This window comes from Oncorhynchus kisutch, linkage group LG23, assembly GCF_002021735.2.
Source record: "Oncorhynchus kisutch isolate 150728-3 linkage group LG23, Okis_V2, whole genome shotgun sequence".
Classification (NCBI taxonomy): Eukaryota; Metazoa; Chordata; class Actinopteri; order Salmoniformes; family Salmonidae; genus Oncorhynchus; species Oncorhynchus kisutch.
Window position 1 is genome coordinate 8504157 of NC_034196.2, and position 18008 is coordinate 8522164.

At 44.0% G+C, this 18008-nt stretch overlaps 1 protein-coding gene across 2 annotated transcripts; it reads left to right on the plus strand.

Moving 5' to 3' along the window:
• The first annotated feature begins 1211 nt into the window (after positions 1-1211).
• On the plus strand, positions 1212-17961 carry lin54 (lin-54 DREAM MuvB core complex component). Of its 2 annotated transcripts, none has more exons than XM_031803199.1 (17): positions 1212-1446; positions 3668-4450; positions 5125-5236; positions 5460-5572; positions 5703-5831; positions 6517-6709; positions 6855-6928; positions 7259-7447; positions 7532-7623; positions 8316-8387; positions 8540-8642; positions 8853-8990; positions 10506-10708; positions 12812-16659; positions 16925-16977; positions 17234-17415; positions 17813-17961. In XM_031803199.1, exons 2-14 carry the CDS (start codon positions 3701-3703, stop codon positions 13005-13007), a joined length of 2364 nt encoding a protein of 787 aa, XP_031659059.1. In that variant the 5' UTR covers positions 1212-1446; positions 3668-3700; the 3' UTR covers positions 13008-16659; positions 16925-16977; positions 17234-17415; positions 17813-17961. The 2 variants fall into 2 exon arrangements, with proteins under 2 accessions (XP_031659059.1, XP_031659060.1); XM_031803200.1 differs by lacking the exon at positions 1212-1446 and adding an exon at positions 2425-2742.
• Positions 17962-18008: the final 47 nt, after the last annotated feature.

Here is an 18008-nt window from a genome sequence, read left to right on the forward strand (position 1 = left end):
CTGATGATGTCACAGGACGACATCAGCGCTCACCTAAAAAGCCCATATGCCACTGGTTGAAAGAAATTCTCATTGGTTTGGGGCAGAATTGTAAGGTTTTATGTGTTGTTGGATGTCAAGTTAGTTTGGTCAACTTAGCTCAGAAAATCCATCCTCGTCAATCTGCTGACCATAGGCGGCCGCCTAAATCTGCCTTATGAGTAGGCCGGCCCTGGGCCCATCTCTCTATCTCTGTCACAGGAGCAGTGTGGTACAAAGAGCCTGGAGGACTAACAGGGAAGAGAGGTCCCAGAGCCGCAGTGTCAAATATGGGGGTATAGTGAATTCAGTGTTTGAGATTTAATGATTACATTAAGACTACTCTATTTACATGTTGTCACATCAGCGGAAAAATGTGACCAAATACGTAATTGTTCCTTTATATTCTAAAATCTTTTATTTTTGTGCACTTTGCAGTCTTGCTGAGGGTGTGTTCGTAAATTCACTTTAGAGTGACAGAGTGCGCTCAGAGTGCAGTCTGGGCATTCATAAATTCAGAGCGTTTTGCACACTGGACTCTCTGGCAGAGGAGTAGGGTTGATCTGAGTGATCCCAGCACCCAAGCTAACTGTCCAAAGTTGGCTAGCTTGCTAGCTACTTCTTACCAGCCCTAGCAGAGCTGGTTAGGCTGTTTTGATGTTATCCAGAGCGCTGGTGACGTAACTGTGCTGCTGGCAACAATTAGCATTTTTTGCCGACGTTTACCGACACCGGCTATATTCAACGGGTGTTCAGCGTTCATAAATGCATGTTATTCTGCGCTCTGGCACACTCAGACGAGTTGTCTGAAATCGGAGTAGATCGCCACATTGAATTTATGAACACACCCTACACTGGGGCGGCAACCGGAAGGTTGCAAGTTCAAACCCCCGAGCTGACAAGGTACAAATCTGTCGTTCCGCCCCTGAACAGGCAGTTAACCCACTGTTCCTAGGCCGTCATTGAAAATAAGAATTTGTTCTTAACAGACTTGCCTAGTTAAATAAAGGTAAAATTAAAAAAATTAAAAATAACATTGGTGACTGTGAATTACGTTTTTTGTCAAATTTTACTGAAACCCGTCATATTCAACGGGTATTGCGCATTCGTAAATTCATAAATTACTCTGCGCTCTGGCACACTCTGACAAGCGTGCTCAGGAATAGTAGATAGGCAGAGTTAATTTACGAACGCACTCCTTTGTTGTAGCGCTATCGATGACGCGCGGTGTGGTTGTCAAGGAGGGCGTGACATTATTATGGGATGGTAGGGGTGAAATGGTGCTACGCGCGGTATTTTGAACAATCGTCTACGTTTCTGTGGGTTTTACCGAGATGTTGCTCCGCCTGTTTGGAACGGCGAAGGAGTGTGTGCGTTAACACGTTTCGTGTCACCAAAAGTGTTGCACCCAGGGGGAAAACAAGCCACGTAAGAATCTATTCGCTGTGTGAAAGGGGCAAAATAATGTTAGCCAACATGCTAATGAGTTAGCTGATGGCCAGGCTTGCTAACAGCTGATTATGTCCATTTGTCCAGTTAGCAGACAGCTAGCTAGCTGCATAGGAAGATACCTTATTCTAACTAGATAACTTAGTATAGAATTGCTGTTGTAGATGCGAGAGGAAGTTAGAAAACATGCATAGGCACATAACACATTTATTTACCATTCATTCAAATAAAGGTGACTATTATCAACGTTACATGGCTGCATTTGCTGATGTTTGAGAATGACATTGATTATTCAGACTGTAACTTTGTGTGATTTCATATTTAATGACATCAAATGCATTAAAAATGCAGCTTGCTTCCAGCACCCTGACAAATGGAGATTAATTTTATGATTTCGCTTGCCCAGTTTGCCATTAGGGCTTAGCTTGCAGGGGGGCTTGCCATTGCAATTATCCTGTCTATTCAATTTTGGCTAGCCGGAAAAATACCCTCCTGGTCTGTCTACTGTCTGCTTGGGGAAATGGCTTGAAAGCAGCTGAGGCTTCGACTGTCAAATGGTCTGATGCTGGCCTCGGGCTTGGTTGCTTTACCCCCCCAAGGAAGGTCATATCCCCCTTTTTTTTATATCAAGGTTTCTGGGGTGTTGTTCTGTGACAAATGACTGTAAAAAAGGTTGTTCTAATGACATTGGATTATTTTACATTAGAATTGTTTTTCTTCCCCAAAGCACAAAATAACAGTAAACCACAGTTGATTACCAATGGACAATAATGTAGATGTATCATTCGTGTCGTTGTTCACTGTGTAGTTCTACACAGAGTACCATGTAAATATTTACTAGATCACATGGTTTGTAACGTTATGGTGACAACCAGGAGTACTCTTTTAATATTACTGTGTTGCACTACCCGGTTAGGATCAATTGCAAACGGTACCACCATTACTTCATTGGTAAACAAGATCCATGGCATGGGCGTTCATCTCTATTGCTATATCTTCCTCTCGTCTCTTTAGTTAACTGATGACGAGGTGAAAATGGCGGATCTTTCGAAATCCAACCCCGGCCTGAAAATAGAAACGTAGCTAGCTAGCTGGTCGTTTTCATAGTGCTGCTCCTGTCACCAATGGATGATTTTGACAGGCTGCTTAGTTGAGAAAACAAGAATCGGCCCCCAACCATATATCTTATAGAAAATTGAGAAGATGGAACATCGATACCCCGTAGTTTATCGACTTGTATAGTGTACCATCTGTCTTATTTGGAGTACGGCGGAGGTAGGACAAAGATTGTTATTCTCCTGGATGTCCGAAGCGGCCTAGCCAAGCTAGCTACGTTAGCTAGCCACACAATCGATGACATGTTAGTTAGCGAGCTAAATTCTAATTTATACCGTTCGAAATCAGGTGGGCTTTGTTGAAAAGTAAGCGTTTAATGTAGTATTGCAATCAAAGAGTTCGGGTCATAATGTCGTTACATAAACAACACAAATGTGGTGTTGTTCTCGGTGGCTGGCTACACTACCGCATTTAACTTAACTAGCCAACATTTCTAATGCTATTTAAATAGATACTTTATTATTTTATATTTCTGTAACGTCAGTAACTCGATGTTCCATTGCCTATGTGTGTACCAACTTTTTAATTTCTTATGAAATTCATCGCTGTCTTTGAAACTAGTTGGTGGATTTGCTCTTGAGTCTTGCGTTATTGATAGCAGATCTGTGCATCTTAATATATTTACTGATGTCACACACTACCGGTACATGTTTTGGGCTGTATATGACAATGACATCCTTCAAATCAATAGTGATGGGTTTGCACCTTCTCGTGTGGTTGCAGTAGTGTATGCAAACATCAACACATGTTCATATGCAGGAATTGGAAAAGGGTAATTCAGTTTTAGGCATCTCACTTTATTTAACTTTTTTTCCAGATATAAAATACTTTTGCAATTACTCTTGGTTGCCTATCAATTGCTTATTGGCACCAAGCAGGATCTAAAAACCTCTGTTTGGAACTGCATGTTTGGACTCTATCCCAAAAGTTGCTGCAGCTATTTCTGTCGTTTATTTGTGTACTGGTACTTTCCTTGATACGAAAGGAAAGTACCAGAAAGGGTGTTTGATGCTTCTAATAAATGATTTAGACTGACATTCTTATTGGACTGACATTCTAATGTTCCCCGTTTTGTCTCCTGCAGCGACTGTTTTGAGCTGAGTGTAAACCTGGAGACATGGACGTGGTGTCGCCAGAGCTGAACATCCTCCTCCCTGACGAGATAATGGACACCGAGGCCATCGTCATGGATGACGACCCACCCGCCGAGTCCCCTGCGGCGTCTGGCCAATCACAGCCCAGCGACGATGCACCAATCCCCATGGAAACAGATGTTCTCGCCGTCCCAGAGATCGTTAGCCTGTGTTCGGATGCCCCTCCGACCCAGCGGACTCAGGCCCTGACCACCTCCATCACCACAGACTCCACCCTCTGTAGCACCACCTCCGCCACTCAGCTCCTCCTCACCCCATCCATAGCTTCATCCTCCCCCCTTACCCTCCGACCCGCCACAGCCTCCACCCTCACCTCCACCACCCCCAAAACCACTACCAGCCTGGGTGGGGTCAGTCTCACCTCGGGGGGCTTACAGAAGCTCTCAGCCAACCACCAGATCATCCTCAATAAGGTGGCCTCATCCCCGGGAGCAGACACCACCAGGTCCCCAGGCACCACCACTATCACTCCAGGGGGCCAGAAGTTCATGGTGACGGCCATAGGCAAGTCAGGCCAGTCTATTGTGCTGCAGCTGCCCCACACTGGCTCCAAGCCTGGCTCAGGGCAGGGGGAAGCCAAGGCCAACCCGCAGCATTTCAAGGTGCTGACGATAGGGGGGAGGACAGACCTAAAGCCGGTCATGGTGGGGCAGGCGGTCAGCTCAGCCAGTCAGATATCCACCCTGCAGGCCCAGCAGCTGAAGACTGTTCAGGTGAGACCTGATCATTTTTGTAATTTTATTACATTTTTCTCCCCAATTTCGTGATATCCGATTGATAGTTAGTCTTGTTCCATCGCAGCAACTCCTGTACGGACTCGGGAGAGGCGATGGTTGAGAGCCGTGCGTCCTCCGAAACACGACACTGCCAAGCCGCTCTGCTTCTTGACACAACGCTTTCTTATCCCGGAAGCCAGCCGCACCAATGTGTCGGAGGAAACACCGTACACCTGGCAAGCGTGCACTGCGCCTGGCCCGCCACAGGAGTTACTAGAGCGCGATGGAACAAGGACAACCCGGCCGGCCAAACTCTCCCCTAACCCGGACAACGCTGGGCCAATTGTGCGCCGTCTCCCGGGTCGCGGCCGGCTGCGAAACAGCCTGGGATCGAACCAGGATCTGTGGTGACACAGATTGCGATGCAGTGCCTTAGACCGCTGCATCACTCGAGAGACCCGAGGCCTGATTTGTTTACTTGTTTGTTGACCTGTTTACTTGTTTGTTGACGTGTTTGTCTGTGCTCAGCTGTGTACACATTTTGTTTTGAGGAGATGAATTTAGCCACGGGTTACCTTTTTGAAGGTTTGCTGGTGATTTGGCCAGCTTCATGTGTAGGTCTCTTTGCTCTAGTTCGTACAGTGAAGGTCAATGAATGTATTTGCCAACAGATTGCAAAGAAAACGCAGGTGTCGTCAGCTGGACCAATCAAGTTCATCATCACTAAAGCTGTCAACAACAAAGGTCTGACCGCCCAGACATCAGTATCCAATGTCATTACAGGTAATCACCGTCACGTGTTTGTCGTATTAACCCCTTCATAGAATTAATGCTTGGTTTGTAATGTGCCACACGCTCAGGGATAAGCCGTGTAATCATTGAACGTACAGCCTGAGTTATAACTGTGTCATAGCCGCTTTGAGCCATAGAAAACTATGTAGACTTTGATCCCTGGTTCTGACCTCATCGTTGTGATTCTGTACCCTCCCCCAACCCCACTTCCCAGGTCGAGTCCTGTCCACGAGCAGCCCAGTGACCCCCCCGCGGACCATCACTCTCTCTGAGACCCTCAGCTCCAACAGCAAGATTGCCATCTCCCCCCTCAAGTCACCTAGCAAAGTCAGACATGCTGCCACTCAATCCCTCTGACCCCACTTTGAGCGAGGGAGAGAGAGACCCATTGCAGTTTTCCCCATTTTCCGTTTGGATTTCATGACTAAACCTATACTGTTTTCTTTTTGTGTAACAGTTGACGATGGTGTCGGTGGCCTCCCAGGTACCCAACTCCCCTCAGAAGTCAGTGTCTCTGCCGCTCAACATGGCCCACCTGGGACAGCAGATACTAGTACAACAGTCTACAGCCACCTCTCCAGCCAAGGTAGTCTCCAGCCATTCTACTGCATAGGTAAAACTAACCTCTCTAACAGTTTCTCTGGCCCTCTGGGACCCCAGCCTCAGGACTGCACATTTTTTTTTGTTCTATTCAAGCACTGGATCACCTGATTCAACTAGCCAACTAATCACCAAAAAGTAGCCTTCCGGAACTGCTCATAGGAGCATGAGCCTAGTGTCCTGTCCATTACTCCCCCTGGACAGGACACTAATCTATCGCAGGGCCATCTTCTTAATGCTGAGTGCCAAGCGGAGACGCATTGCTTCCTATCTTAACTTTGGTATGACTCAGTCCGGGGATCGTACTCCTAACCTTCCAATCTCACGGCGGATACTCGGTACTACGGCCTATTTATCGCCTTACCTCCTTACTCCGTTTGCACACACTGTATATAGGTTTTTCTATTGTGTTATTGACTGTACTTTTTGTTTATCCTATGTGGTAACTCTTGTGTTGTTGTTTTTTGTCGCACTGCTTTGCTTTATCTTGGCCAGGTCGCAGTTGTAAATGAGAACTTGTTCTCAACTGGCCTACCTGGTTAATTAAAGGTGAAATAAAAATAAATAAATACTCTAACCACAAGGCCGCCAAGTTAATCACCAAGCCCTTGATAATTTGAATCATGCATGCTACTGCTGACCCTGACCAACCCCCCCCCCCCTCCTCACAGCCCATGAAGCCGGTGCAGACTGTGACGGTGGGTGGCCCCCAGTTTAAGACCATCTTCCCCCTGTCCACCTCGTCCAACGTGCAGCAGATCCAGGTGCCCGGCAGCCGCTTCCACTACGTCAGGCTGGTCACTGCCACCACGGGCAGCAGCACGGGACAGGCCGGCAGCCACTGCACCAACTCATCCATGACCGGTAGGAGACAGACATCAACAGACATCTGTTGATGTAAAATTACAATGGATTGATTATCCATAGAGACTGGCAGGAGTAGTCTTTTTAGGTCCAAACAGAGCCATAATAGAGCTGGTATTTCATATGACTTCTCTTCCTTCCACAGCCAAGCCTATGGTGGTCAACACAGCCCAAGTCAGGATGTCTGTCCCCATCATCCCAGCACAGACCATGAAGCAGGTGAAACACACACACACATTACTTACAGATGGAATTGTTCCCTTATTGATTCACTCGGCCACAACAGCTACAGACATGCACTCTCAATTAATGTAGTGTAATTTAACTATTTTATTTTACCTTTATTTAACTAGGCAAGTCAGTTAAGAACAAGTTCTTATTCTCAATGACCGCCAATGACTGCCCCTTGTTCAGGGGCAGAACGACAGATTTGTACCATGTCAACTCAGGGATTTGAACATTGCAACCTTTCGGTTACTAGTCCAATGCTCTAATCACTAGGCTACCCTGCCGCCCCAACTAACCTTCATTCCTCTTCCCCTCTCTCAGGTGGTGCCCAAGCCCCTGACGTCGTCGGGCCAGGTGCTGACAACTCAGACCCAGCAGAGGTTGATCATGCCCGCCACGCCGCTGCCCCAGATCCAGCCCAATCTCACCAACCTACCCCCGGGCACCATGCTGGCGCCTGGGTCTGGGAACATGGGCTATACTGTGCTGCCCGCACATTATGTCACACAGGTATAGGGCTGGGTTGTGTGTTGGAGGCATTTTAAACGCGTGTGTGTGTCCCCGTGTTCTCACGTCTCTCTCGCTCCCTTTCAGCTCCAACAGTCTGCATATGTGACTTTGGCCAGCAGCTCTGGGTTCCCCACCCCTACAGGCATCCAGACTCAGGCCAGACTGCCTCTCAATGGGTGAGCACAGCACCCACATTTGTTGGGTGCATTTGCTGTTTATTATTTTTTTGCCCAATAGAAATGAATGGTAAATAATGTATTGTGCCATTTTGGAGTCACTTTTATTGGAAATAAGAGTATAATGTTTCTAAACACTTCTACATGAATGTGGATGCTTCCATGATTGCAGATAATCCTGAATGAATCGTGAATAATGATGATCATACCCCCAAGACATGCTAACCTCTCACCATTACAATAACGGGAGTTTGGCATATTGTTTTAGGGTGGGGGGGTGTATGATATTTGTGTGTGTAACTTTTTCACTCTTCATTATTCAGGATTATCTGTAATCATGGTAGCATCCACATTCACGTAGAAGTGTTTAGAAACATATTCTATTCTTACTTAGAATTTAGTCATTGTATCATTTCAAATCCGAAGTGCTGGAGTACAGAGGCAAAACAACAACAAATTTGTCACTGTCCCAATACTTTTGGAGCTCACTGTATTTCAGGTTTTGTTGTCACATACGCTGGATAGGTGCCATGAAATGTTGTTTTACAGGGTCAGCCACAGTAGTACGGCGTCCTTGGAGCAAATTGGGTTTAAAGTGCCTTGCTCAAAGGCACATCGACAGATTTTTATGACCACGTTGTTAATAAACTCAATGCGCTGACTAATCGTATGCGTATTCCTTCCTCCCACAGCTTATCAACATCAGACGCTGCCTCCAGACCACGGAAGCCCTGCAACTGCAACAAGTCTCAGTGTCTCAAACTGTATGTGCTACAACTTACAGGGAGCTCCTACCCACTCAACTGTTCATGTGTAACAGAATTCCCGCTTTAAAAAAAAAAGAAAAATCCTGTATTTAGAGTGTAGACGTCATGGAGATGGGCATAACCTCAATGTGGTTTTGCTCTCTCTGCAGGTACTGTGACTGCTTTGCCAACGGGGAGTTCTGTCAGAGCTGTAACTGTACCAACTGCTTCAACAACCTGGAACACGAGACCGAGCGAGCTAAAGCCATCAAGGTGAGGAACGGTCCGCCACCACAAGACGAATCAGATTTGACTCAACTCTGTCAGCTTGTCTGTCTTGGTTTTTGTGTGGAGAAAAGCTTTGCGTGGCTAATGTACTCCTTGATTAGTGTTATCATTTGGTCTTGTGGTAAAAGTAACCATTTAGTTGTATCCGACTACTTGTGTAAAGTTGTTTTAAGAGGGGTGTGTTATTTCCCCCAGGCGTGTCTGGACCGTAACCCGGAGGCATTCAAGCCAAAGATCGGTAAAGGTAAAGAGGGCGAGTCGGACCGCAGACACAGCAAAGGCTGCAACTGTAAACGCTCGGGATGTCTGAAGAACTACTGCGAGTGTTACGAGGTGGGCCTCCATCTCTCTCTCTCTCACCAGCACCTGTTCTTCTACGGGTGGAAGTTAAAGTGGTATTCTATACTGTTCTATTCTATCTTACTTTCACTTGTCCAATCTTTTGATATCACTAGACAAAAGGTAGGAAACGATTTGAAGACTAGGACTGTGGCGGTCATGACATTTTGTCAGTCTTCAACTGTCATACAAATAACTGCCGGTCTCACAGTAATTGACCGTTAATTAACATAAATGTACTTAGCATCTCCAGGCTTTCACGCATAGCTTACAAGCCACCAATGCTGACCTTTAGAACATATACATTTAGAAAAGTTGTAATGTTTTTTTGGGGGGGTTGCATGAAAGGCATGCGCTCTGCTCTGTTTCTTGCGCAAGCTGCACACACTTCATCATTCACAATTTGACAAGCACTTGATAATATTCACACCCATCAGACTATTCTTAATTGAATCTATTCTTATTTTTTATTTATTTAGAATTGCCCACAAAAAAAACATAATTCGTAGCCTGCAAATGGAGGTTACGTTTTTAATATACCAGGTGGTTGTAAAGCGGATTTATGTGCTTAATTTTAAGAGTTGAGCAATAGAAATAGCAGCACGAGAAAGCTCTTCTCCTCTTTTAAGTAGTGGCCAGTCAAAACTCTGTTTTCACACACGAGTGCGCAACGGCTGCTTATAAGATCACATGTTTCACTAGGCTATGGGCTCTCCAACCCTGTTTCAGAGGTCCTATTCCGCTCAAACTCTGAATGCCAGGGCTCTCATGAAGTGTTTGGTTTGATATTCGATTGCATTTGGGGTAGCCTAGTGGTTAGAGCGTTGGACTCGTAACCGGAAGGTTGCAAGTTCAAACCCCTGAGCTGACAAGGTACAAATCTGTCGTTCTGCCCCTGAACAGGCAGTTAACCTACTGTTCCTAGGCCGTCATTGAAAATAAGAATTTGTTCTTAACTGACTTGCCTAGTTAAATAAAGGTAAAAAAATAAAATTGCATTGAAGTCAGAGTGATTCGATTTTTTTATTGAACCTTTATTGAACTAGGCAAGTCAGTTAAGAACAAATTCTTATTTACAATGACATCCTACCCCGGCCAAACCTGGACGACGCTGGGCCAATTGTGCGCCGCCCTATGGGACTCCCAATCACTGCCGGATATTATTCAGCCTGGATAATGGAGTGCTGAGTACCAGACCATTAGCGACTGGCCGTTAGCAAGTTTGGTAGGCTACTAATGACCATCAACTGCATCCGTGCGCCTTGGAGAAGCCTGGTTATCGTGACTCAACGGTCACATGGAATTTAACTGTGGTCACGACTCGTGACTGGCGATAACACGGTCACTATAACAGCCCGAGTGGAGACCTTACTTGTCTGTAAGGGGTCGGTGTGGGCGCATGGCTTTTTTCCAGCCAAGCCGTAACACACCTAATTCAGCTCATCGTCCCCAGCCCTGGTTGACCTCATTGAGACTCAGCCTTGCTGTTTCTTCTTCTCTCTCTGCCAGGCCAAGATCATGTGCTCGTCTACCTGTAAGTGTGTTGGCTGTAAGAACTTTGAGGAGAGCCCTGAGAGGAAGACTCTGATGCACCTGGCCGACGCAGCTGAGGTGAGAGTTCAACAGCAGACGGCAGCCAAGACCAAGCTGTCGTCGCAGATCTCGGACCTGTTCACAAGGACCACCCCGGCCATCACCAGCGGAGGGGGGAGGTAAAGACTAACTCTCTCCAGCCTCACCTTCTGAGATTCACCCTCTCGCTTCTCACTTGGGTTGCAAAGGAAGGGTATTTTACTGGAAAATTTCTAAGTTTACCAGTAAAATACCAGATTTGTCTCCTTTCAAGTTTTTTTATATAATCTATCAAAACATCTAGTGGCACTTTTTGCAACTTCAGACTATCGTAGTCTGTAATAGTCTCTGACCCTATGTGTAATTTTATCAAATGTAAAATATATGAAATAAGATAATTACGTACAGATCCAGTTAGGACTTTGGACACATCTACTCATTCCATGTTTTTTTTCTTTATTTTTACTATTTTCTACATTGTATAATAATAGTGAAGACATTAAAACTATGAAATAACACATATGGAATCATGTGGTAACCAAAAAAGTTAAACAAATCAAAAAATATTTTATATTTGAGTTTCTTCAAAGTAGCCACCCTTTGCCTTGATGACCGCTTTGCACACTATTGGCATTCTCTCAACCAGCTTCATGAGGTTGTCACCTGGAATGCATTTCATTTAACAGGTGTGTCTTGTTAATTTGTGGAATTTATTTGCTCCTTAATGGATTTGAGCCAATCAGTTGTGTTGTGACGAGGTATGGGTGGTATACAGAAGATGGCCCTATTTGGTAAAAGACCAAGTCCATATTATGGCAAGAACAGCTCAAATAAGCAAAGAGAAATAACAGTCCATCATTGCTTTAAGACATGAAGCTCAGTCAATCTGGAAAATGTCAAGAACTTTGAACGCTTCTTCAAGCGCAGTCGCAAAAACCATCAAGTGCTATGATGAAACTGGCTCTCATGAGGACCGCCACAGGAAAGAAAGACACAGAGTTACCTCTGCTGATAAGTTCATTAAAGAGACCAGCATCAGACATTGCAGCCCAAATAAATGCTTCACGGAGTTCAAGTAACAGACACATCTCAACATCAACTGTTCAGAGGAGACTGCGTGAATCAGGCCTTCATGGTCGAATTGCTGCAAAGAAACCACTACTAAAGGACACCAATAATAACAAGAGACTTGCTTGGGCCAAAAAACATGAGCAATGGACATTAGACCGGTGTAAATCTGTCCTCTGGTCTGATGAGTCCAAATTTGAGATGTTTGCTTCCAACCACTGTGTCTTTGTGATACGCAGAGTAGGTGAACGGATGATCTCTGCATGTGTGGTTCCCACCGTGAAGCATGGAGGAGGTGGTGTGATGTGTGGGGGTGCTTTGCTGGTGACACGGTCTGTGATTTATTTAGAATTTCAAGGCACACTTAACCAGCATGGCTACCACAGCGTTCAGCGATATGCCATCCCATCTGGTTGTGCTTAGTGGGACTATCATTTGTTTTTCAACAGGACCTAAAACACACCTAGGCTAATCTAGGCTGTGTAAGGGCTATTTGACCAAGGAGAGTGATGGAGTGCCGCATCAGATGACTTGACCTCCACAATCACCGACCTCAACCCAATTGAGATTGTTTGGAAAGAGTTGGACCACAGAGTGAAGGAAAAGCAGCCAGCAAGTACTCAGCATATGTGGGAACTCCTTCAAGACTGTTGTAAATGCATTCCAGGTGAAGCTGGTTGAGAGAATGCCAAAAGTGTGCAATGCTGTCATCAAGGCAAAGGGTGGCTACTTGGAAGAATCTCAAATGTAAAATGTATTTTGAAATGTTTAACATGGTTGTGGTCACTACATGATTCCATATGTGTTATTTCATTTATTCTACAATGTATAAAATAGTAAAAATAAAGAAAAACCCATGAAAGGAGTAGGTGTGTCCAAACCTTTGACGTGTGTGTGTGTGTGTGTGTGAAAATAATATTCCTGTATAAATTACCAAAGTTGTTGCTATAGATTTTCTCTTTCCCAAATGACTGACTATTCTGATAACTTTGGTAAATTACTGTTAGCTTTGCAACCCTACTTCTCACCCCCTCTCCTCCACCCATCCTCTCCAGATGGATTCTCTGTAGCCTCAACCCCTCTCACTTCTTCAGCCTATCCTGCTTTGTACTCCCCCCTCTATGCTGTGTATCTTGTAGGTAGAACAGTGGCTGATCTCATCCTCTCTCCACCAGGATGCCCTTTACATTTGTGACGAAGGAGGTGGCAGAGGCCACGTGTGAGTGTCTGCTGGAGCAGGCTGAGCAGGCAGAGCTGATCCAGCAGCCCCAGGCCACCGCAGAGAGGATGATCCTGGAGGAGTTTGGACGCTGCCTCATGAGGATCATCAGCTCAGCGGGCAAGACGGACTGTCCCTCCATCAACTGCTAGGCCAGGTCCATGGGTTCGCTGTCTGTATGTCTCTCACCCAGCCCAGTGAAAACTAGTGCTGGGAGACTAGAAGGGAATAGTGGCCTCCTCTCTCCCCCAGCTTGAGAGCTAAACATTAGGACTGGTGAGTGGTAGTGGTCCTTGGTTTCTCTGCCTCCCGGGCTGGCTAGCTAGCCGCCCAGTCTCAGAGATGAGCAGTGGGTCTGGGAGATGAGGGGAGTCGGCCATGGGCGCCGTCTCTCTCGCCCACCCTCTGGGCAAAGCATTGGGAGAGGAGTGGACTGTCTGTCTGCTCCACTTACTGCTAACCATGCCCATGTGCTTTCTCTCCCATCCCCATAGTGCTAGCATTGGATAGGGTGGAGAGTGGTGCACAGTCCCATCAATTGTTAGCTAGCTAGACCCAGCCAGCACCAGGAGGCATGGACAGTCCTGAGCACTGAGCACTGCTCACCGTTTCCCACCCTCATAGATCTAGTGTTGGGAGGACATGCATTTCTCTGGAAGCTGGTGCTTCTCCTTCACAGTTAGTGGGAATAGCCTTTGCATAGCCTTGGCTGAAGGAAGGGGCTGTCCCCATGCCCCCAGCCTCCCTGAAAAAAATAAGGATTGTTGTGGGAGAGACTCGCCAGAGAAAGAGGTGCAAGAGGGCACAGACAAAAGTTTGTTTGTGTTTTGGGAAAGGGGGGGGGGGGGGGGGGTGTTTTAGATCATAGGATTTTTTATTTTTACAAAAAATCATTTTTTAAATCACATTTATTTTCTCCATCTTATTATGGCTCTGTTTGCATATGTCCCTCACCCTCTCGCTCTGTTTGAATCATTTCTGAGGGTTCTGGATGCAGACGAGGAAAGAAGGGTCACATTCTGACTGCCTTCTTACAGGTAGTAGCCCAGGTTCTAATCATGACGGCCATCTCTCTTCAGTAACTAGCGTATTACTGTAACCCAACAAGATATGCTCACGTTACCCACTTTATTTTCTTCAACCTCTGTTTCAGCTTGTGCTCAGAGCTTTGCAAAGTATCTAGGAACAACTAACATATTCCCACCTTGACTTTTATCACAGATTAGGATTCCATTTTCCATTTTTAATTTTAAACAACTAAATAGTATGTATTTTGGTATGGGGTGGGGGGGCTTGTTCAATTGGGGGGGGTGTACTGTTTCTGACACATTCAGGTAGGGTAAGATTTCACAATATCAAATCCAAGTTCTTTGTGCTACTTAAGTGCTCATGGCTTATGGTACTCTAAATTCATTGTCAGGGTATGAAAGTTGTCCACTTTATTAGAGATATATGAATATTGCTTGGTGCCCCTATTATTATTTTTTTACCACTTTGTGAATATCAGTTTGCCTCTTTCCAAATACATGGAGAACAGCACGCACACACATGCACGTTGGATAACCGTCAAGAACCAGCGGTAGATTGTTCGATTGGATAATTAATCTAGTCATAGTATCACTATATCCGAAGCACTGCAACTATTTTAGCATTGCAGAGTGCCTTTATGCTACAGTAAGCTGTTCCTTGGTAGCTTTGTGCTTTACTAAGTCATCATGGATTACCAGGCAACACATGATTTGGCCTCTTGTGTGTCGCACTGTAATGACACCCATCAAGTGTGTGTTCAACAGCATTTGGGTAGTGTTTTGATTGAAGAAAGTGATGTTTTTAAGACCCTTTTGGGTCTGTTATTTCCCTACTCACAAAGCCAATCCCTTTCTATATGTATTGAGTGTATTGGTAACGTGTGTTTAAAACAAATACTGTTATTAGTTATTGTAGCCTTATCCCCCCCCCCCCCCCCCCCCCCCCAGGATACCTTTGCCTTACGTTCTCCACTCTGCTCAGGGCATCGAAGGACTTTTACTACATTGTCTGTCTATTGTTCTTTCCTGAAGACACGCGTGTTAAAAAAAAAAAATAATTAAAAGAGGAAGAGAAAATAATTTCCCAGCAGCCGTTTGACAAATGACCCTCGTCCAAACAGAGGGCCTTTGTGCGTGTCAAGTTTTTCACCATAAGAGATTGAGTAAGACCATGTTATACACCATCACGCATGCTTTTCAAAGTTGTAATCATCCCTATGCACTGAAAACGTTGTTTATTGCATGGGTGACCTTGCTAGATGCTGAAGTGTTGCAAAATTGCTGTGCAGCAGCATCAACAATTGGTCTGTGTGTTTGAATGACATGATGCATCCCAAATAGCTTTATTCATACTAGAAAATAAACATTTCTCTGCAGCCTGTTCAGGAGGGTGCAATGTTGCAGAACGTTCAGATAGAAATGGATCGTGTGGAAAGGATACAATGGTATTTTAGGTAGAGGATTGGAATTGTATGCTCTGTTTTACATGTCTATCTGCAACATTTGTCTCACCTCATTGAATACACCCTTTGTATCCGTTGTCATCCCACAAAGTGGGACATTTTCAAAGGGCTTCCAATAGAGGAGCACAACCAGAACCCCGTGATGGTGCTAAACTCACTACGTCAATCTGATGGTGAATGTTAGGGAATTTTTTTTTTTTAGATTGTCTTCTCACGAAGTGAGACATTTAACAGAATTAATCAATCAATAGCAATCAAGCTAAACTGCTAAATTGTGCTCTGTTGGAGAACAGAAAAGTTTTAACAAATCTAGATATTTCAGGAGATACTTAACCTAACCCATGAAACTTGGTACTAATAAATGTACACTAAACAAAACAATGGACCTTCTCAAAATGTTTGCAATAACAGGCTTTTTTTTACTGTCTGTACTGAACTTAGTCTTTTTCGAGACTATATTGAACTGATCTGTGTAAATCTGCACCTCCATGTTTCAAAGACCATGTGCAATGGCTCTGTAGTACTCCTCTGTATTCCGGTTGGTTGATTGTATATGTTACGTGACCATTGCCTGTATTACTTTCTAGGTGAAATCAAGTTCTTTTTTAAAAACTTATTTTTTTCACCATTCTTGTAAACATCTTTCTGTCAAGAATTATTTATCTCACGTTATCCTCATGATTATAACACAGAATTAAAGTACTTTTTTAATTTTCAGATTTATATTCAGTAAAGAGTATGTAAGATGTTGACTGTAATGTAAGCGAAGTACGAAGCAAATTAAATTTATACATTTAAGTATGAATTTCTTTCTCAATTGGTAAACTAAATTGCATTAATATTTTACAAATGCATAAGCCTGTTGGATATTGTCAGATCTCTGATATATGCCTATTTCTGATTTCAGATCAGTTTTTTTTATTTATTTTTTACAGTGAAATTATGTTGATTTAAACCTCCTATACATTAACACGTTTGTAATTGTAACGCTATTACAGATGTCCATATTTGAAACATGTATTTATTTTAGAAGTTGCCAGCAGACATCTTACTGAAGTCCTGCCTTTCTCTGGTTTTTCCCACATTGCTTTGCGGTGTACATAAAAGGCATGCGCAAATTACCACGAGGTCTGTTCATTTCATTTGATTAATAGTACAGCGAAAATCTAGCAAATCGTGTGACATCGATGCAAAAAAAAATAATCTTGAAGAATGTTTTGATTAAAAAATGACTTCGTCATTTGTTGGCGAGATGATGACTGGGTATTTGATGCAGACCTGGCAGTGACTGGGTATTTGATGCAGATCTGGCAGTAAGTTGTCTTCAGTCCTCTAATAGCATAGCTAGCTACTGCTACCACATGCTGATAGTTAGTAGCTTGTCAGAGATTCTTATTCCTTGTCCGATGATTTTAAATATTTGCTGTTCACATCATGAACCTCTGTGATTAAATCTTTTTTTAACAACTATGAGGACTCGTAACTAGCTTTAAATTATTTTAAGTCTAGTCTGCACGTGGTCTGACCTATGCCTGACTCGAATGTTGTAACAATGTATCAATATGTTGCCTTTTCTAGAGTCTTCCGATGCAATGTTGCAGGATGGATGACAAACCGATACAGGACACATGGTAAGATATCAAATAGGCTAGTCTTGTCAAACAACCTATAATTCTGAACAGTAATTTGAAATTGCTTGAAGAATTCATGGAGTCCAACAGACCATTTCCTTGTCCTATGATTCAAATCTGTATCTGCTGTTCACATCATGAACCAAAGTGATTATTATTACATTAATATGAGGACGTGCATTGGCCTATAATTTGTATTTTGACCAGCTTTGATTGTGCTGTATTTTAAGCTTATATTTTGGTGCTGATCCAACAGAATACTGTGGGTGGTGGAAAGGATGTGACTTGGACCAGGTGACCTCCTGTTCAGTACTTTTCCCTGATACAACATGGAGGCCTTTGTAGGTCATAGCAACCGTGGAGAGGCTCTTGATTTCTTCAGTGCTGTGCAACAACTCACTCTGTGGGTATTGGCTGACAGCTGTGGTATATCAGAAGGTATACCAATATTTTTACTGCTCATTACGCTGGTAACCAGTTTATAATAGCAAAAATGCACCTCGTGGTACGGCTAAGGGCTGTGTCCAGGCATGTGGTATATTGGCCATATACCACACCCCCTCGTGCATTTATTGCATAAGTATGATGCGGGTAATCCTATAGGGTAGATTTTTATCTGGATATGCCTGCAGGCTGTTTTAATTATTACTACCAATCTGACCTAGTCTTCCAAACCTGGGAGATGTTATTATTGAACTTGAATGAGAGTAGTGTTTTCGATGTTTCAGTTATATGGCCAGGTTGTAATTGTTATTTAGTATGCAGGCATGTTTTAAAATGTCTGTCAAAGGACCTCCCTATTCACACTAACCATGAGTTTGTTTTTTTCCCCCAGGCTTCAGCAAGAAGAGTGCCCTGGACAGTCGTGTTTTTCATGGCGAAATTGACTACAAAGATGGCACCTTGTGAAATTGCAGCACAAATTGATATAAGCATTTACAATCCCTTGTCCAATTCCAATAAATGTTTTGGGGAAAAACGCTACAAAGTATGTTAATTTGAATGACCATTTCAGAAATGTGTGTAATGTC

Coding starts and splice junctions, on each gene's coding strand:
- lin54 (XM_031803199.1), top strand. CDS start 3,701: ATGGACGTGGTGTCGCCAGAGCTGAACATCCTCCTCCCTGACGAGATA. Junction 5,237..5,459: donor AGTATCCAATGTCATTACAG/GTAATCACCGTC, acceptor CCCACTTCCCAG/GTCGAGTCCTGTCCACGAGC. Junction 7,448..7,531: donor CCGCACATTATGTCACACAG/GTATAGGGCTGG, acceptor GCTCCCTTTCAG/CTCCAACAGTCTGCATATGT.